The following is a 21484-nucleotide window of genomic DNA, read 5'->3' as shown; positions in this document are numbered from 1 at the left end:
ATGGAGGAGAGTTATCTGTCTATGTTACTTTCATTGGTTAATTAATAAAGAAAACTGCCTTGGCCCTTTAAGAGAACAGAAAATTAGGTAGGCGGAGTAGACAGAACAGAATGCTGGGTAGCAGGAGTGGGGAGATGCTTCAGGCAGTCGCGATAGTGAGCCGCTATGCTTCTCTCCAAGATGGACGCAGGTTAAGATCTCTCCTGGTAAGGCACCCCTCGTGGTGCTATATAAATTACTAAATATGGGTTAAAGCAAGATATGAGAATTAGCCAATAAGAGGCTGAAACTATGGGCCAGGCAGTGTTTTAAAAGAATACAGTTTCCGTGTAATTATTTTGGGTGTAAAGCTAGCTGGCGGCCGGGTGGTGGGACGCAGCCCCGCCGCTCCTTCTACAATGCAGAATATAAACGAGGCAATAAACATCCGGTCATGAGGAGCTCATTGTAAATCAAGCACAGAGTGAACCTGACTGCACAAATGATAAGTCAGAGTGTTCTCTTTCTTTCAGGTGCCTATCCGTGTGTTTTTGGATTTATCTTCGTTGCCATGTGTCCCTTTAAGCCAGCCAGTGGAACTCGAGATTAGATCTGATGACGCCATATCTGAACACTTCCAGTAGAGAAGTAAAGGTAAGGACAACGGCCAGCGGTCACTCTTGTCAGTCAGAACAGTTCGTCTTCATGAGGGATACTTACACCCACATGGTTTATCATTTTCTTTGAAGATTTAAATCTTTTCTAGACAGCATGCAAAAATAGATTGAATAAATATTAGTGTCTAAGACTAGTTATTATTAAATTTGAATGGGTGGTTCAATATGTTTTTAGCTCTTATATTCAAATTGATTAAAAAGAGAAAGAAGACTTGATGATTTGCCTTGATGAAATGTCCAAAATTCGATTTCTATAGGTCCACATTTGTAGATCCGGATGAGTGACCGCTGTCCCATTTTGGTTTCATTTGTGCCTTGATGATGAAGTCAGGCTGGACACCTCAGGTGAAGCCTCCCACTGGAAGCAAGCTGCCGTGGTTCTGGACACCCCCATCCAGGTGCAGGCGGGAGAGGAGCTTGTGCTCAGTGTGCAGCATCACAAGAGCAATGTCAGCATCACAGTGAAGCAGTGAGAGAGGCTGTAATCATGGGACGAGTGTGAATTTCCTTGTCGTGGTCAAAGTAAAGCATTAATAAAGCACATGGTAACAGTCTTAACGTGTAGCTTTCTAGAAAAGGATACGTCTTTTGTTTCATTTTGTTGGGCTTGGTAGGGATTTAAAAGGTGTCTGCCTCATTGTCATGTTAGTTAAACAAATTTTTAAGGTTTTGAGGTCTTGGCTTATAATGGGTCGATATTTAAAAGGCTTCTACTGAAGACTGACAGGTGATGTGAGCCAGAGCTTGCTTCTGTTAGGTAGCAAGTTAGAGTGAAGGGCCTAGGAGGTATCTTAAGGAGGCACAAAGGAAAGCTTAAAAATGCTAACGCAGGGGCTGGAGAGATGGCTCAGCAGAATGTTTCTAAATTTTGATTTAAATGTCCTCTTGCAAAGCTTTGTAATTCATGGGATCCCATTTTTAATTGTCACTGTTTCCTGAGTGATCTGAAAGCTTTCAGAAAGTCCTTGCCCATATCTGTATCGTGAAGTGCTTTCCTTACTTTTGATTTTTGCTAAGGAATTATTTCTTTATTTTTTGGTTTTGGTTTTTCGAGACAGGGTTTCTTTGTAGCTTTGGAGCCTGTCCTGGAACTAGCTCTTGTAGACCAGGCTGGCCTCAAACTCCCAGAGATCCACCTGCCTCTGCCTCCCTAGTACAGGGATTAAAGGCGTGCACCACCACCGTCCAGCAGCTAAGAATTTTTTGATCATCTCCTCTCTGTCCCAGTCTCTTCTCTCTCTTCTCCTCTCCGTTTTCTTTGATCCTTCCTCCTGCCTTTTTCCCTCCCTTCCTCCCTCTCTTCCTCTCTCCCTCCCTCCTTCCTTTTTTTCTTTTTTTGGACAGGGTCTTATGTATCCCTGACTGGTTTCAAATTAGCCATGTATCTGAGGATAACTTTTAATTTCTGAATTTCCTATCTCTACTTCCTAAATGCTGAGATTCAGGTGCATGTTAGCACCTCTGGTTTGTGTACTGCTGGGGACCAAACTCGGTGCTTTGGGCATGCTAATCAAACATTTTTAGTAAGCTCCATTGCCATCCCTTATTTATCTAATCAAGGAACCAACTCAGCTTCATGAGTCTTTTTATTAATTTCTGCCCTCACTTAATTTCTTTCCATCCATTGCTGTTTAGGTTTGGCTTGTTCTTACTTTTCCCAAGACTCTGAGGTTCATTTTTCTTTGAGAGTCTCTGATTTTTTTTTAAGTGTGGACACGTTTAGCTACGACTTTCCCCTTAGAAATGCTTTTGTTGTGTCCCATAGGTTTTAGTTTGTTGTTTTCCTTTTGCTTTGATTCTCCTGATCTCTGATTTGCCTTCTTGATTTCTTCAGTGCCAGTGCAATAGCAATGGTGTGTTGTTGAGTATCTATAAGTTTGCATGCTCTGTAGTTACTCTTGCTGTTGATTTTTAGCTTTTAACATTGTGATCAAAATAAAAGTTATTTAAAGTTCCCTATGTTTATGTCCCATTATATGATCTATTATATGACCCTATTATATGATCTATTATGGTCTATTTTAGAGCCATGTCTATGGGTTGCTGAGAATATCTGTCCTGAAGTGCTGAATGGACTGTTGGCTCTGTTGCTGTGTCAGTTAACTCAGGTGTAACCTCTGACACGATGACCTGTCTGCTGCTGAGAAAGTCACCCGCTGGGTGTTGGCATTAATTTGTGACTTTTTATTTGATTTAAAAATTTTATTTGCATGTGGCTTGTGTGCTAGTACATGCATGTGCTAGTGCTAGTGTGCACACACAGTATGTACCCATGAATACTGAACCCTGAAGTTGATATTGTGTCTTTCACTTATTCTTCGTTTATTGAGGTATGTTCTCTTGCTGAAGCCAGACAGAACCAATAGCAAAGTCTTTTCTTGCTGGTTTGCCTTGCGGACCCTGGCTCTTCTCCAGTGTTGGGTGACAGAGAACCTCCACAGCTGTCTAGCTTGGATGCTATTCCTGCTCCTTTGTGGAAGCCCTCTAGTCACTGGGCCATCTTCCTACTTTGACTTTACCTCTAGTAGTTTTGTTTTGTGAAATGGCTGCACATGTGCTGGGTGCATAGAAGTTTAGAATTGTAATGTCCTCTTGATAGATTGTTGCCTTAGATACAATCATGTCATACCTTGTGACTGCCTGGCTCTGTCAGGCAGTAAACAGTGGCACTTTGCTTGTTTATAGTTCCATTTGTTTGAAACACCATTTCATCCTGGCACCACGTAGTACCATCAGTTTATACTGGTGGCTCATTTGTGGAGACAACACATAGTGGATCCTTATTTTGACCGCGAGGGGCTCATCTGTGTCTTTGTGGACTTGGGAGCATTACTGTTCAGTTGTAGGTGAGAAGAAAGCCCCTCCATCCTGTCGCTCCAGTGTTCGCTTTCTCCTGCTCTTCATTTGCTGTGGCACAGCTGCAGCCGTGTCTGTTTCCATAGCCTCTTGGGTGCGTTTGTTTTCTTCCAGCCAAAAGATTCCTACTAGTGTTTTCTGATAGCCTGGCTCCACAGTCTGTCCATGTTGTGTTGTGCGCCCCACCCCTTCTAAAGCAGTAGCGTTTAACCTCTGTCTTAGGTTAGACACCATGATCATGTTTAGTTGTGACTGGCCTAAAGTTCATTATCATTGTACTGGCTGGTTTTGTCTGTCAGCTTGACCCAAGCTAGAGTCATCAGAGAGGAAGGAGCCTCCATGAGATCCAGCTGTAAAGCATTTTCTCATTTTGTGATCACTGGAGGGAGGGCCCAGCCCATGGTGCCTGGTGCCATTCCTGGGCTGTTGGTCTTGGGTTCTATAAAAAAGTGGGCTAAGCAAGCCATGGGAAACAAACCAGTAAGCAAGCAGCTCTCCTCCATGGCCTCTGCATCAACTCCTGCTTCAAGGATCCTGCCGTGATTGACTTCCTGTCCTGACTTCCTTCTGTGATGAACGACAGTGCCGAAGTGGAAGCCAGATAACCCCGTGTCCCCCCCTGCCCCCAGCTTGTCTTTAGGTATTTCACTGCAGCAGTGGAAACTGAGACAATCCTCAATGCAGGACATGTCAGTGTGCAGGCAGACATGGTGCTGGAGAAGGATTTGAAAGTTCTGCATCCTGATCCACAGGCTGCAGAAAGAGAGTGAGCCACTGGGTCTGACTTGAGCTTCTGAAACCTCAAAACCCACCCTCCGTGACACACTTCTTCCAAAGGCTGCACCTACTCCAACAGGCTGCATGTCCTAATTCAAATGATGCCACTCCCTATGAGTCTGTGGAGCCCATTTTCGTTCATCACCACACTGGGTATAGGAGTCTGAGACGGAAGTTATTATCTTTCAGATCTTGAAATACTTCATTCCTAACTCTTGTCTTTTAAAATGTTGTTAAGGAATTTGCTTTTTTGATGAGTCAGCCTTTATAATGTGACTTTTTTCTTTTGCAGCTTTAGATAGACTTCCCTTGTGTATATTTAGTGTTTTGACCATAAGATAACATGGGAGGTTTGGTCTTCTAAATGCCTCCCATACCTGTATGAGCATCTCAGATGAGGTGCAGTTTCTTGCTGTCGGTCATTTTATGAAAAATGTTTTCTTGTTCCTTTGACATGAAACTTACCTGTCTACAATTCATAGATTTAGTCCTTTCATAGTTCCTCGTTAATCCTGCATGTTTCAGGCATGTACATACACACAGAAACACATGCACACACATATATGTTTGGTTTTTCAAGAAAGGATTTCTTTGTGTAGCATTGGGTGTTCTGAGCTAGCCCTGTAGACCAGACTGGCCTCAAACTCATAGAGATTTGCCTGCATCTGCCTCAGAGTACTGGGATTAAAGTGCTGGAATTAAAGGTGTGCACCACCACAGCTCAGCCCAGGCATATTTTTTAAATTAATATATCTTTGTTAATGAACATCCAATTCCTCATTGTCCTTAAGCCTTGATAGTGTTGTCGTATTCATGGTCCTTTGGATTGCTGAATCTTTCTACAGGTCCTGTTATTTGAATTATTGGAATTTTAATTTCTACGTGTTTGGTTTTTCTTCAGTTTCTTTTATATCTTATCCTGATTTCCTTCTTTGATGTTCTCTTGGAACTAAGAAGTTTGTGTCTTCTTACTTTTTTTAAATATAGTTGTAATATTTATTTTAAAATCTTTCTTTTTGATTCTTGGGATTTCATTTAGTGTGCTCTCACTAGGTGTGGTTACTAATGAGTTTGATAGTTTTTCACGAAGTTGTACTGTCATGGTATTCCAGTTTCTTTCCTGTGTTTTCCCTCTGAACTTAATCCTCTGTTGTTAGACTGTTGGCTGATTCAGCAGTTGAGAGCACCGGCTGATCTTGCAGAGGACCCGAGCTGGAATCTTTGCATCTACATGGCAGCTCGCAGCATTCTGCAATTCCAGTTCCCGAGGATCTGATGCGTTCTTCTGGCTTCCATGGGCACCAGGCATGTCCACTGGTGCATAGACATACATGCAGGTGAAATACCCATACACACAAAATACTGGATAGATGGTTTGATAATGATAATGAAGAACATTTTTGCTCTTGCAGAGGCCCTGAGTTTGGTTCCAGCACCCATATATGGCTCACAACCATGTGTAGCTCCAGCTCTGGGGGATCCGACACTCGCCTCAGATCTCCGGCACCGAGCACACAGGTGGTGCACTGACATACCTACACTAATAAAAGAAAGTTTTAAAAGTTATGTCATCTTTATTCTTGGAGTGAATGTTTGCAGTGTTCAAGAGTATACAGGTATAAAGGTATAACAAGGCTGAGTTGTTGTTTTCTTCTGCTAGATTGCTTGGCCCTGGCCTGGTCCCCAGTACTCCTGACAGTAGTGTCTGCAACAATAACTGCTTGTTATATCAAGGGGTAGGTCAACTGTGAAAATACTGTCATAGCCAAATAAAAGCCCACCACTCCTTAAACACCATTTCAGGAAGTAAAGAGCACCGGCACCTTGTGCACTCGGTGTGAGGGGGAGGAAAGGGAAGAACAAGACTGGTGTTCAGTGTTGGCTCCGTGGAGGAGTGAGGACGGAAAAACAAAGTCTCAGGTAACAGGACAGTCCAGTCCCAGCTTTTAGGTGGAGACAGAGACCCACAAGCCTGTCAAGCCTGGATGTTTTGAGAAAGGAAAGTAGAGTAGACAGAATAAATGTGGAGAGTGCTGGATCGTGACAGTATGAACGCTGTCTGTCTTGTTGGCTCTATTCAGTCTCAAGTCTGGCATTTTTGTCCTGGTTCTCAGAAGCCTGCCATGCTCTTGGGCATTTCACTGCTAGGGTCCTAGTTATTGGTCACAGTCATGGGTGTTGCCCCTCTGCACTGCTCCACTGCCCTCAGGTTCTATTTGGAATGGAATGTTTTTTGCTTCTGGGCTTTCCTTTTGAAGTCTGGGTTATAGATGTTGAGGTCTCAGCTCTGGTTAAGCCTTCAGGAAGCTGGCTGTAAAGATCCAGTGCCCAAGCCGGGCGATGGTGGCGCACGCCTTTAATCCCAGCACTCGGGAGGCAGAGGCAGGCGGATCTCGGTGAGTTCGAGGCCAGCCTGGTCTACAAGAGCTAGTTAGTTCCAGGACAGGCTCCAAAGCCACAGAGAAACCTTGTCTCAAAAACCAAAAAAAAAAAAAAAAAAAAAAAAAAAAAAAAAAAAAAAAGATCCAGTGTCCAGCATGCTGTGTAGAGCTTGTATCTAAGCTCCCCCTGGCAGACTCAGGCTCTATTCTGGTCTCCAGGTCACTGAATTCAAGGAGTTTTTGTTTCAAACACTTCCATAGTCTACAAGTATTCTGCTAGCCAGGTTTTTAGTGTGACTGACACTTGCTGAATTTCCTTAAGAGTATGGTTCACATCGTGCCTTGGGTTGCAGAGACTCAGAGGCAGCAGGGGTCTTAGTTTGAAATAACCTTGCAGTTGCTGATAATGTCTAATTTGCAAATTATTCTGAGCAGGGTCTGTAAACAGAGACTGTGTTTTTGTTTCTGGCCACCCAGAACCAAATAATCACACAAAACTGTATTAATTGTAACACTGGCCAACAGCTCAGACATTCCTACCTAGCTCTTACATCTTAAATGCACCTATTTCTATTAATTTAGGTATTGCCATGAGGCTGTGGCTTACTGGTAATGTTCTGGCATTTTTCTCCTTTGGCAGCTACATGGCTTCTCTTTACTCTGCTTGCTCTCTCTTTATATCTCTGTTCAGATTTTATACCTGGCTTTACTCAGCCAATAAAAACAACACATATACGGAAGGACATCCCACATAATCTTCCCTTTTCTGTCTAATTAAAAAGGAAGGTTTTAACTTTAACATAGTAAAATTACATATAAAAAACATTGATCAAGCAAGAATTATAATTGAAATATTCAGTCCATTTACACTTGGTAAATTAAGGAAAATATTCTATCTATCCTGTTTTGTGTGTCTAAAGTTTTATTTCTAATTTATCTTTTATCATAACTAAGAAAATTATAATTATAATTATCTGTTTTCAACTCCACCAAAGACCCCAAAAGGATATAATATGACCTTAGTAAACAGGAAGTGCATTGTAAACAACTCTAAAACTCCAGAATTGACAGAATCATCTCACTACCTGGACAGTCACCCAAAGTTCTTTTGCAATATTGGGGCATCCATCTTCAGCCTATAGGCCCATAATGTCCAGCTGACTTTTCAGTGAAGCAGGAAATTTGAAGATCTGTTATGCCTTGTACTGGCAAAGTTTGTCAGTTGCTTTCTTCTGGGTCCTGCAGAATGTCTGGCAGTTTCTTCTATGAGGCAGGAACTCTGAAGGACCATCCCATCTTGGAAAGTTCAGCACTTTTCTGTAGGTCCTGCATGTACAGTTCATGTAGCATACCATCAAGCTGTCCAGGCAAGAGCGGTTTCTTGTCCAAATAGCTAGCCTTGTCACACTGAAGGAAAATTCCATAATGAATTTCTTCAGTGCCCATCAACCTCTCTGAAGTGATTGGTGCTGCCAGGAGCAGACATGTCTCACTGTCGAGAAAAGTCTAGGTTCATAAAACATTTTAAATGTCATATTCCATAGGTCTTTGAAGTGCTGAAGATTATCTGTCTAACTGAAATGTGTTTCTGTATATTTAGAAAACCTACCATGGCTACAAGTTTGACTATTATACATGACTATTAACCCATAATTTCTAAATTATACATTACATTTTTAAATGAGCTGTATAAACATACCTTAAACAAGAGTAGAACTATACATATAATGAAATTGACTTCAATTTTGTATCAGTAAACCAAAATCCATACTATCATCTCTCCTTATTTTTTATTTTTATTTTTTAGAAATTAACTGTGACCATTATTTATAAACAACCTTTTTTAAATGAAAATAAAACATTTATAAACAATCATTTGGGAATTTGGGCGTAGTTTTCTCCAAACTGCTTCCTGTTGTTTGGTGGACAAAGTATTTTTAGTGTTCAGAGACCTTTCTGGGGGTCTTGTTCCATCAAACCACACTAACCTAGAAGGAATCCACAGGTTCTCATCTTCTGTGGAAACAAAAGCAGAACCTCTTTTCCAAAGTAACATATCCTTAGACTCAAATTTTGAAGTCAAGACACTTTTAAAATATATATGTTGGTTTGGCTTAGTAGCCCCAGAATCAAATGTTTTCAGCAGTTAACTCATTAACAGTCAAAAAATTCAAAGAAAACAATAATATACACATTCCAGACTCTTTGTGTATTTTCCATCTTTATGTGGCTTTTTTTGTTTTGTTTTTACTCTATTTCTTTTATTTTTAAACTTTCAGTTTTTTGAGAAGGCCTTCTCTGTGTAGCTCTGGCTGTCCTGAATCTCACTCTAGATCAGGCTGGCCTTGAACTCACAGAGTTCCACCTGCCTCTGCAACCCAAGTGCTGGGATTAAGGGTATGTGCCACCACATCCGACTACTCTATTTCTTTTTTCTTTTTTTAGAACTTTTTATATCCTTTTTCTTTTCTCTCCCAAGCATCTGTGTGTGTATATATTGTTTTTCTTTAAAAAATATTTATTTATTATGTATACAATATTCTGTCTGTGTGTATGCCTACAGGCCAGAAGAGGGCACCAAACCTCATTACAGATGGTTCTGAGCCACCATGTGGTTGCTGGGAATTGAACTCTGGACCTTTGGAAGAGCAGGCAATGCTCTTAACCACTGAGCCATTCTCCAACCCCCTGTGTATTGGTTTTTTGAGACAAGGTTTCACTGTAGTTTTAGACTCTGTCCTGGAACTTGCTTTTGTAGACCAGGCTGGCCTCGAACTCACAGAGATCCACCTGCCTCTGCCTCCCAAGTGCTGGGACCTGGCCCCATGTATATTTTTAAACACACTGTAAACCATTTAGAGTATCTTTTTTTGTCTGGATCTGTCTTGTATACCTTTATCTTTTTCTGACCTTGAGTCTTTAATCTGCTAAGTGATGTGGCTAGGATTAGTGCTACAGTTTTGGTGACTGGATCTGTCTCATTCCTTGGCTTCCTGAGAGTCCTGTCTCATGGAGGGGGTATTGGTGGGAGCCACGTTTTTTAACCACAGCTCAGTGGAGTTTCTAGGTCCATGCCACTACCAAGAAGCATTCTGATGGCTGCTTTTAAACAGCATTTGAGTGTTTGGTGGCAGGGCCTCTTAAAAGAGCTGCAAAGTATTTGCTGCTAACATTAATTACAACACTGTTTGGCCAATGGCTCAGACATATTCCTAGCTAACCCTTACATCTTAAATTAACCCGTTTCTATTAACCTATGTATCAGCACAAGGCTGTGGCTTACCAGTAAGTTTCTAGTGCCTTTCTCCTTTAGCAACTACATTTTGTCTTCTTGGCTCTGCCTACTCTTTCTGTATATCTCTGTTCAGATTTCCTGCCTGGGTTTACTCTGCTAAGCCATTGGCTGAAACAACTTTATTCAACAACCAATAAAAGCAACACATATACAGAAGGATATTTCACATCAAGAGGCTGCACTAAAAGCAGCAAAAAAATGAGCCTTGATGTGGGGCCTGGCTGGAGCCAAGTGCACAGCTCTCAGTGCAGATAGAGTGAAGGCCTACAGAGGGATACAGTCCTGTGGCATAGTGGCAGCTATGTGAAAAGGCTTGTCATATTGTCCACAATCAGAAAGAAACAGCACCTTCTGGTTATTTTTGTTTTATTGAAAAGTTTGTTCAGCTTTTCTATTACTGAGCTGTATGAGGTTTTTGCTTTTTTAAAAAAAAAAAGCTATTTACTCCTTTTAAGTAGATACTGTTTGTAAGTCTTTGTCCCAGCATGTAGGCTGCTGCTCTGTGTCACTGATACATTTTCTTTGCTCTGCAGAAGCTTTTAATTTATATACTTGTCCTGCCCTTATGGGAGCTCTAGATATGGCAGCCAATAGAGTGTCGGGGCCATGCATGGAAAGAAAGACAGGAAAAGGTGCCTGTCCAGCACAATTGCCATCTTCCCAGCAGGGAGTTGTGACCAGGGCTGTTTGAATCTGTGGATGTGTGCAGATGCCATCTCTTGTGACCGCGGGCTGTTTGAATCTGGGTGTAGGCAGATGCCATCTCTTGTAGAATGTTGTGGATCAAGTTCTGCGTACTCATTTGGTTTGCTTTTGTGGAATAAATTTATGGTATGATATTTTAATGTTTTTTGAGACTATAATAACATTTCTCCATTTCCTTTTCCCCCCACAAACTCTCCCATATATCCCTCCCTGCTCTCCTTCAAATTCATGACCTCTTTTCTCATTGTTATTGTATGCATATATGTATACCATATATATTCCTAAATATAACCTGCTAAGTCTGTATAATGCTACCTGCATTTGTTTTTAGGAGCTGACCATTTGACACTAGACAACCAATTATTATTGTGCTTTTTTATGAGAAAAAAAACCACCTCTCCTACTTCCAGTTTTCCTCAGTTGCCTATTGTTTTGTGTAGGGTTGAGGCCTTGTGGGATTTTCCCTGTCCAGTTTGATTTGTCCCTTGGTCTTGTCCTTGTTCAGCTCACATTTGGATAGCCATGTTGGTGAGACTTTGTGAGTGTAGATTCTGACATTACTTGCAGCCACAATCTCACAGCAAAGTCCCTGATCCTCTGGATCTCATGCTTCCTCCACCCTCTTCCACAATGTCCCCTCAACCTTAGGTGTAGGAATGTCTTGTAGATTTAACCATTGGGACTGGGCCCCACAACTCCATATGTTTGGTTATGGTTTTCTGTAATGGTCTGTTGTAGATAAATTCCCTTGATGAGGGGTAAAAACTACACTTATCTGTGGGTATAAGGACAGATGTTTATAGATTTTTGTTAGGGATTAGGCTGCTGTGTCATAAATTAGTGGTTGTAGATTCTCCTCCAATGATTACTAGCACTGAGTAGTTAGCTAGGTTTCCAGTACCAGGCATGGCTTCCCTCTTGTTCAGCAGATCTTAGGTTCAAATAAAGTACGCATGCCACTGTTGCACCCCTAGGGTTATCATGCCATGGAGTTGTTGAGGTTGTCATAGCTGTGTAGGACTTTGGAAGCTTGCATGGTACCTTCTGATGGTGTGATATTCTCAAAGTCTCAGTTACATCTGTGTCTTACACAGTGAGTTGATTTTGGTGTCTGGTGTAAACGAGGGTCCAGTTTCATCCTTTGGTGTGTGGAATCCAGACTTCCTGGGACAATCCCCCGGATGGAAGCTGTTTTTTTCTTAGTATGCTTATCTGGTGCTCTTGTCAGCAACTATCCTGAACTTTCCATTTTGTTCCAATTGTCTGGTTTTTCTTAGTTTCACACTTTTTTCCTTAAAACACTTCCATTTGTGTTTGGGCGTTTTGCCTATATGCATACCTGTGTACCACTGGGCATGCCTGGTGCCTGCATTGGTTAGAACAAGACACTAAATTTTTCAAAACTACAGTTACAGGTGGTTGTGAGCTACCACGTTGGTACTGGAAACCAATCCTGGGTCCTGTGGGAGAGCAACTAGTGTTCTTAACCACTGAGCCAACTCTCCAGGCACTGCTCTTGACCACTGAGTTGTCTTACCAACTCTTTCTTAGGCATACGGTATGTTGTATGTGCGTGTTTCTCACTATGTTGCTCAGGCTAATCTTAAACATGGGGCTCAAATAACCATTCTGCCTTAGCCTCATATGCTGGTATGACAGGGACATGAATTTGTATTTCAAATCAGGAAGGACCACGTATCCAACTTTCCTCAGAAGTGGTTGGGCCTTTTTTTTTTTTTAATATTTCTACATGAGTTTTAGGATTGTTCACCTGACTAATGGCACTAAGATTCTGCTGCCAGTTGTACTGAATCTATATATTCCTATGGGTAGTGTGGGCATTGTGATGAGATTTATTTGGATTCAGTGTGTCCTTACATTTAGTTTCATTTTCTCTTTCTTTGACCAGTGATTTCTTTTCATCTTTGGCCTAGACCAGGCTGGACTGGAACTTATCAAGTCCCGCCACCCCTGCCTCCTGAGTGCTGGGTATACCATTAAGTCTGGCTCAAAAATTTCTTAAAAATTTAGGACTTCTAATCAAGAATTTTTCGTTAAAACATTAAGAATTTATGTTTAAAGAGTAAGACACAGCCAAGTGGTGGTGCACGTTTCTAGTCCTAGCACAGGCTGTTCTGAGTTCAAGGTCAGCCTGGTCTACAGAGGAAGTTCCAAGACAGCCAGGATACATAGAGAAACCCTGTCTCAAAAAGAAGAAAAAAAAAAAAAATAACAAAAAACCAAAAAAGAGTAAAAGACTAAGACATGTAAGAATTTCAGAAAACGGTATCGGATTTATGGACAGACATGTAATTGAAGAATAATTATGTAAACTTAAATGGCACATGATCATGATTAAATTAATCTGAATTTTATATTTACATTTTCAGTCCAGAGCATTACATTCATGCAGTGGTAAGAAGCACTGATTTTTTTTCTTTCTTGAGAAATGCAAGAACATTCAGCTGAAGTTGTTACCTACTGTTTGATTATATGATACCCTAACAGTTTAAGAAAGCCAAAGCCTAGGAAATTTAAATGTTATTTGTTATATATAAAACATATACAAATATATATGATAACATGTATGTATTTGCAGCTCTCTATAAGTCTGCTGATGTGTCAAGGAGCTCCTTCTTCATGTCTGTGATGTTGTTCTTGGCGTCTTCTGACAGCTGGTCATCAGAGAGCGTGTCCGGTGAAGACACTGTATGTTCAAAGTCTGGATGGTGGCCTGCATTGTCAGGAGGGCTCTGCTCTTCTGGGATGTCCTGTTTAGAGAGATGGAATGAAACAGCTGTATTCTGGGGAGTGATCGTATGTGCAAAGCCCTGATACTGGCCGTGGAGTGAACCTGGAGAACCTGCATCGCGTGGAGATGAAGAAAGCAGACTTGTGTGTTCAGTATGCTCTGGGTCTTCGGGAAAACATTGTTTTTTGGGATAACCTCGCACTGTTCTCCCTATAAGACAATATAAAATTAATAGCCAAAAGTTATTTTTACTACTGTAAACATAATTCTATAACCATTCCCTTCCCCCTTTGGCTTCCCCAAATCTGAAGAGCCTGTGATGGCACTGCTTTCCATATTTTCTCATTTCTTAAGTTACTAGAGTAAATGACCTTATCTTACAGATTAATGTCAGGGTGCCACACAAGCATGAGGACCTGAGTTCGATCCTCAGCACGGGTACAAAGCTGGGCATGTTTCTAGTCCCAATACTAGCAAGGCAGAGACAGGATCCCTGGTGCTCTGGTCAGCCATCCTAGCTGAGCCCCAGGACAGCGAGAGACCCTGTTCCAAAACCCAAGCTGAACATCCCGAGTGACCACACCTGAGGTTCAACTCTGACCCCACGTGCACACACACAAACCTACCTTCCCAATATACACACTTACACTAACACAAGTTAAACAGCTGTTACCTACCGACACGTCTCACTTGTTCAGAAATATCATTTCTGATGTCTGACACATCCCACATGGCAAGGAAGGAATCAAAGCACGAGCCTTTCTCTGCATCTTGCATGTAGGCTTTATAGGAGAAGAAGTAATGATGGGCAATCGCCGCGAAGAACATCTCAATACAGATGATAAAATCCTACAACAGCCACACAAATATCAAACACCTTTGGGCTTCGATATAATTTTTCAAATTGCTAACTTTTCAAAGTTACTTAGAGTATCAATAAATTTGAAATATCATCCAGATTATATTCCTTTTTCAACATTTTTCCCCGCTTCATAACATGACAAGCAAGATTTGTGTCTCTTGTGCTTTCCCTCACTCAAGAATTTCTCAATGCATTACACAAGCACTGAAAGGAGCCATGCAGACATAAGTGGACCAGGAATAAAATCAGTACCAATCAGTCCCTATGGGCCGTTTCTCTCGGGTTCTCGCTCCTCACTACAGAGTAAGCTAACAGTCTTGCCCACTGTTTGCACATTGGCAGGTTCTGGGCATCACTGCATTAAATAGCTTAAACAGTAACACCCCCTGAGTTCAGAGACAGCCCTACTTACCTGCAGGCCTGTGGCCACAGCTTCGGCACTTTGCCATTCCCACGTGCTCTTTTCTGAAATTACACCAACCTTAACCAACAAAGCAATAATCATTGCTTGCCTAGATGTCAAAAAGAGGTAAATGTCAAATCTAAATCATGAAATGACCAGCTGTTTTATGCAATTAGGGGCTAGGGAGGTGGCTCAGTAGGCAAAGCACTTGTGGTACAAGTGTGAGGAAGGTCCTAAGTGAGAAGCACAGAACCCAGTAAGGCTGGCATGTAGCACACACACGTAAACCAGCGTTCCTGAGGGGAGCTGAGAGGTGAGACACAGTCTGGGGAAGACCGCAGGCCAGCAAGCCTTATGTGTGTACAGTGAACAATTAAGAGACCCTCACCTCAATGCAGGACACAGACACCCAAAGCTCCTCATCTCCACATGCGCACATGACACGGGCATGTTCCCACTCACAATAAACACATACATAACATACACACAAAAAAATTAAAATACGCAACCACAAACAGTTAAGGCCTCAGTGTATCCTAGGACTCCAAACTATGCTGCCTTCAGAACATATTCCCAGACAAACTGTTTACATTAAATATATGCACCTTGCCTTACAAATGTATTAGCTTCATAAGATGAATTTCATTATGTATTCTCAGAACTTCATCATTTGATTTATATATCTTTTTCTGTTTTGAAAACATGTACAAATAATTAGATTCTGAGCTCTAACAGTGTGTTTACATGTGCCTACTAGGACTTTATTTTATTATTTATTTATTTAGATACAGGGTCTTTCTATGCAATCCTGGTTGTTCTAGAACTTGCTATATTGACCAACCTGCCATTGAACATGAAGTATGGTCACCTCTGCCTCCCAAGTGCTGAGATTAATGGCACGTGCCATCATACCTGGATAATTACCAGGATCAAAAAAAATGACTGTTTTCGGCTGTGTATATGAGATCGGAGGACAACCCGCTGGCGCCATTTCTTTCCCTCTACTGTGGGCTCTTGGGTGGAACTCCCCTCGTCACGTTGGCAACGGCAAGCCTCTTTTCCTGCTGACCCATGCCGCAGCTCTACTACTCTGTCTTATCCCCCTCCCTTTATGATTAGTGTGGCAGGGTCTCTGGGGGCAGCTGGGTTCTCTACTTCTGCTTTTACAAGGGTGCTGGGGATCAATCTCAGTTCTTTGGTGTGGACAGCAAGGGCCTTTCCCTGCTGAGCTATCCTGCCAGCTTACGGGTTATCTGAATTAGAATACTGTTGAGTTCTAGAAGTTTTTCTAGCATAAATTACGTCTGTAGAAGACTGCACATGATGTGTGTCCTCAGATGCTAATCACTGCTCTGGCAGTGCAATTCCATGATTTTTTTCTCTTTTCCCCTTACTGAACTGCTAAACTGGATAGATTTGTCTATGCAACTCTTATTACCTAGCCTGTTACTAATCTAGCACCATGTCTAGGTTTGTTTGCTTTGTGACACCGAGGACAGACAATAGGGCAGGCACTCAAATGTATCTCCAATCCTACTTCGTATTTTAAAGGACACACACCAATAAACATTTCCCCACTCCATTAAATGTCTTCTCCTAAACTGATACTGTTTTATTCATGACAATAGTAATTTTAAACAATTTATTTTATTCATTTTGAGACAGGGTCACACTATGTACCTCTGACTGGCCTCACACTTGCTATGTAGACCCTGCTAGCCTTGAACTCATAGAGAACCACCTGCTTCTGCCTCCCCGGGGAGTGCTGGGATTAAAGGGTACACTACCACACCCAGCAGAACTATAATTTTAACGATGGTCTCAAGATAGTTAGGCTATCTCAAATTATCTTCATCTTTTAAATGTCATAGTGGCCATCTGACCACTTCTTTGATTGTTTAGATACAAGATCACACACCGTGGCATAGGGTAATCTACAACTTGCTATAGAAAGCAGGCTGTCACCAAACTCAATGTGAGATTTTCTTGGTTTACCCTGAGTGTTGGGACTACAGGTATATACCACGACACATGACTAAGATTGTGTTTTTAAAATACTTTTAGCCGGGCGGTGGTGGCGCATGCCTTTAATCCCAGCACTCAGGAGGCAGAGGCAGGCGGATCTCTGAGTTTGAGGCCAGCCTGGTCTACAAGAGCTAGTTCCAGAACAGGCTCTAGAAACTACAGGGAAACCCTGTCTCGAAAAAACCAAAAAACAAAAAAACAAAAAAAAACAAAAAAAAAAACCATAAACATAAAATACTTTTAAAAACTAATTTTTAATATTTAGTTTTGTGTGAGTTTTGCCTGCATATGTGTATACAAGTAGAATATCTGCAGATACCAGATGAGGGCATTAGAATCACCTGGATCTGAAATTTCAGAGGGTTGTGACCACTAACTTTGTTGGTGTTGGGAACTAAACCCAAATACTCCGAAAGAATAGCAAGGGCTCTTATCTGCTGAGCCATCTTTCCAGGCCTGTTTTTGTAAATCTTACAAAAGCTAAACGGATGGGTTTAAAAAATTTATTTCCAGGGGCTGGAGAGATGGCTCAGAGGTTAAGAGTCCTGAGTTCAATTCCCAGCAACCACATGGTGGCTCACAACCATCTGTGATGAGATCTGGAGCCCTCTTCTGGCCTGCAGGCATACATGGAGGCAGAATGTTGTATACATAATAAATAAATAAATCTTTAAAAAAAATTTCGTGTGTGTGTGTGAGAGAGAGAGGGGGGAGGGGGAGAAAGAGACTGAGACTATGCAAGCATGTGCATGTGTCACAGAGGTCAGAAGAGGGCTTCAGGGCCCTTGAACTAGAGTGACATGAGGCTGTGAGTCGCCATTCACGGCTGCTGGGACAAACTGGTCCTCTGGATATGCAGCAAACTCTAACTGCTGAGTCTCTCTCCAGCCCAAGAACGTCTGCCCAGTTCAGGCTGGCCTTGAACTGGTGGTCCTGCCTCAGTTTCCCAAGGGCTGGGACCACAGGTAAGCACCACTGAGTCTGGCATTGTCTTCACATTACTGTAAAAACTCTCTTAAACAACAGTTTTATTGGCATTTATAAAGAAAGAATATTTAAGAGCATGCAATACTTACCAGAATGAGACAAAGACTACCAGTTTGACACAAAGAAATTTGCCAACAGGTTTTATAGGGTTGAGCTCTTCTTTCAGAACATTGTAAAACAGCCAGAGGCAGTACACGGCAAACTAGAAACAAAAGCAACATTCCTCACTCTGCAGTAGGAAGACAGGGACTGACTATTAAAGCCGAAACCAGAGCCTGCTCTAGAGGAACCTTCCAGGTGGAACTTAAGGCTGATTAGTCAATGTTTTAGTGACTTTAATACGTTAGTGCAGAGGTATACATGTGAAATTTCTCAAGACATATGTAACATTTTCCCTGAACATGTTCTAAGTATTCACATACTGTAACTCAAGCAATAAACAAATGACATGAACAGAAGAAAAGATTTCCTTCAGTCAAAAGGGAAACATACCCGTTAAGCTTTTAAATACAAATTACCGTCACTTTTATAAAAACTCAATTATTATTATTAGCCAGTCTCTTGTGTAACATTTACACAACACACACACACACATACACGGTTTATAAATCAACACATTAGATAAGTATAGTTTCAATAAAATTGTGACCATGAAATCTACATCATACAAATTTCCCTGAGAGCAGTCTGTTAGTCTAGCTGGCCTGACTTCTTAGAATAAATGTTCATGACGTTAGAGTCAGTTCTCATAACCAACCAGGACTTCAACAGCAAGAAGCATCTCTGAAAGCTTACTTTCCCCATTAAAATGATAAGACATTTTATGCTCATTTAAACTACTCCAGCATAGGAAAGCAGTAAGGATCCTTCTTCAGATCCTTGCAGTGGAGTCAGGGCCAAGCAAGGTGCGTGTCCTACGCTAACAGGCCCTGGGTTCTAGCTCTAGTACTGTTAAAAAAGAAATCGAGGGGCTAGCGGTGGTAGCGCACACTTTTAATACCAGCACTCAGGAGGCAGAGGCAGGTGGACCTCAGTGACCTCGAGGCCAGCCTGGTCTACAGACCAAGTTTCACAACAGGTTCCAAAACTATGGAGAAACCCTGTCTCAAAAACTTAAAAGCAATAGTAACAACAAAAACCAAAACAAACTGACTGTCGGCACTGAGCCATTTCTCTGTACATAGGAACTGCTACCCTCTTAGGCTGGGATCACACCCGGGGCTATGTGTGCTAGGCAAACACCCCATATTCCACCAGTCACAACCCAATTTTCTAACATATGTCATGAACTAAAAGAAAATTTTGTTCCCCAATATTGTTTGCAACTAAAAGTAGCTAACTTTTGTGTGTTTGAATATCTATCTAAATGCCAATGGGAAGAACACACTATGCCCACAATGAAGAGCGTTTCCAGTCCTTTCTTATCATGGGTATTACATCCCAGAAGGCAAAAGCACTTCTGACCATTTCTTTAGACTACATTTCCAGAAAAAGGACTACGGGTCATGAAGGCAAACATGAGCGAAATCTCTGGAGACATACCACATTTATTTCCATTAAAAATTGTTTTGTTTGTTTTGGGTGTTTTGGGACAGGGTTTCTCTGTGTAGCACTGGCTGTCCTGGAACTCACTTTGTAGACCACGCTGGCCTCACACTCACATCCGCCTGCCCCTGCCTCCCACCTTCTGGGATTGAAGGCATGCGCTGCCATGCCCGGAACCATTATAAACTTCCAACACTGTGTGTGGGCCACTGTATTTCAGTTACTACACTGTAGGAAGCACCACCACCCAAAGACACTCCTTACAGCCCTTGAGTTCCTAGACCAGCACCCATTTTTTTTAAAACTTCAGTCTTGGCGGGTAGTGGTGGTGCATGCCTTTAATTCCAGCACTTGGGAGGTGGAGAGAGGCAGATCTCTGAGTTTGAGGCCAGGTCCACAAAGCAAGTTCCAGGACAGCTAGAAGAACTGTTACACAGAGAAAAATCCTCCCTTCCTTTCTTTTTTTTTTGAGACAGGGTTTCTTTGTGTAGCCCTGGCTGTCCTGGAACTCACTCTGTAGACCCAGCTAGTCTCAAACTCAGAGATTTGTCTTTATGCTGGGATTAAAGGACTGTATCACCACCACCTGGTGAATCCTTCCATTTTTATTTTAACTTTATCCTTTTGCACCAATTAGACTTTCCCTCCAACTGAACAGGCTGTGTTGTGTTCTGCTCATTTAGAAGCACACAAGGCTCTTACCCACAGCTGTGCTGTAACAAGGGCAAACAGGTGTGCATGTAATCACCAAATCATTCATGAACACATTACTGTACTTTTATATACATTAAAGCTGTTTCAAGTTCCTGGGGTCACTTATGTATACTATCATATCATCTGCAAATAATCCATGTACAAATGAAAAAAGTAATATTTTCCTCAAGAAAAGTGCCTAATAACACTCAGCACAGAAACTAACTTAGTACAGCTACGAGGAATGATGATTTACTTACCACTTGTGACAGGTTATTTAATATAACCAAGTAAGTCCAAGCGTTGGAGAAACTAAAGTTCCCTTCACCGTAGACACCAACAATCTCACATACCCTTAAAAATGGCAAAAATCGTTATGACTAACCAAGCAAACCCGTATCTTAATATGTCTCCTTTAGAGACTTATTTTATGTATATGAATGTTCTACTGCATGCAGACCTGAGCACAATGTGTACGCTGTGCCTTTGGTGGACAGAAAAGGGTGCTGGCCACGCTGGCCCTAGATTTTACTGAACCCAAGTCCTCTGCAGGAGTATGGGGTGCTCTTAACCACTGCGTGCTCTCAGCCCTGAACACACACTTAAGAATTCTGAGACCATTTACTTCAGCAGTGCTATGGACCATCTCTTGACTCTGGTCATGGACAGAGAAACATTCTTCTACATGTGTATGATATAATTATTCCTTCTAACTTAAAAGGAATGACAAACTCAGCATCATTAAACTAGAGAATCATCACTAACTCCAAAAGACAAGGCCTGATTTTGGAAAGCGTGATGGATAAACATTGACTCCAGCTCACCTTTTCCCTGTAAACTACTTGGCAGATGCGTATCTGCAGACCCAGTCCCCCCACCCCTCACCTCGAAAGTAATTTTTAGCACAAGTACTGGGTTATGCGCTCGTCTGGTTTCTAAGCAGCAAACAAACTAAGCATAAGCCATAAACTGCTCCAGCTCGAGGGCAGAATAAAGAGCTGACCTGGTTTGTTTCAGCGTGGCTGTCTTTACTTTGTGAGCTGTAGAACTTTGAGGTCTAAGAGAGGAATCATATAAATTGACACTTTGGATATTTTTAAGGGAGCGTTTCTGAGGTAGTTGATTATGTTTCATATTTTGACATCAAATGGTTTTTTGTCTGTCTTTGAGACTCGGTCTATGTAGACCAGGCTGGTCTCAAACTCACAGAGATCTGCTTCCTCTGCCTCCTCAGTGCTGGGATGAAAGGTGGCACCAGTAAAAGACTGTGCTCCCAATAAACTTTTTTTTTGAGACAGGATTTCTCTGTGTGGCCCTGGCTGTCCTCAAACTCACTCTGTAGACCAGACTTGTTTGAATCCACTGAGATCCTCCTGCCTCTGCCTCCCAAATGCTGGGATTAAAGGTGTACACCACCACTGCCTGGCTCTTAATAACTTTTTTTTTTGGTTTATTTTTTTATCTTTAAAAATTTCCATCTCCTCCCCTCTTCCTCCCCCTTCCCTCCCCTCCCCTCTTAATAACTCTTAACAAGGTAGAAAATAAAT

At 41.8% G+C, this 21484-nt stretch overlaps 1 protein-coding gene across 4 annotated transcripts in view; it reads right to left on the bottom strand.

Annotated features, from left to right (window-relative positions):
* Nucleotides 1–21484, bottom strand: part of Tmem184c (transmembrane protein 184C) — a 36980-nt gene that overhangs the window by 8239 nt on the left and 7257 nt on the right. The window contains exons 6-11 of one of the 4 annotated variants that reach the window (XM_038312935.1): nucleotides 20198–20291; nucleotides 17789–17901; nucleotides 14697–14796; nucleotides 14100–14271; nucleotides 13534–13632; nucleotides 13269–13441 (exon numbers count right to left, since the gene is read on the bottom strand). In XM_038312935.1, coding sequence (XP_038168863.1) covers nucleotides 13413–13441; nucleotides 13534–13632; nucleotides 14100–14271; nucleotides 14697–14796; nucleotides 17789–17901; nucleotides 20198–20291 — 607 coding nt within the window. In that variant the 3' untranslated portion in view covers nucleotides 13269–13412. Of the gene's footprint in view, nucleotides 1–13016; nucleotides 13633–14099; nucleotides 14272–14696; nucleotides 14797–17788; nucleotides 17902–20197; nucleotides 20292–21484 lie in introns of those variants that run through there. The other 3 variants (XR_005283343.1, XR_005283342.1, XM_038312933.1) reach the window with 3 other exon arrangements.

The sequence above is a fragment of the Arvicola amphibius genome, chromosome 15 (assembly GCF_903992535.2).
Source record: "Arvicola amphibius chromosome 15, mArvAmp1.2, whole genome shotgun sequence".
In the NCBI taxonomy this organism is placed as follows: Eukaryota; Metazoa; Chordata; class Mammalia; order Rodentia; family Cricetidae; genus Arvicola; species Arvicola amphibius.
The sequence above is the reverse complement of the archived record's forward strand: the minus strand, read 5'-3'. Positions and strand labels throughout refer to the sequence as shown.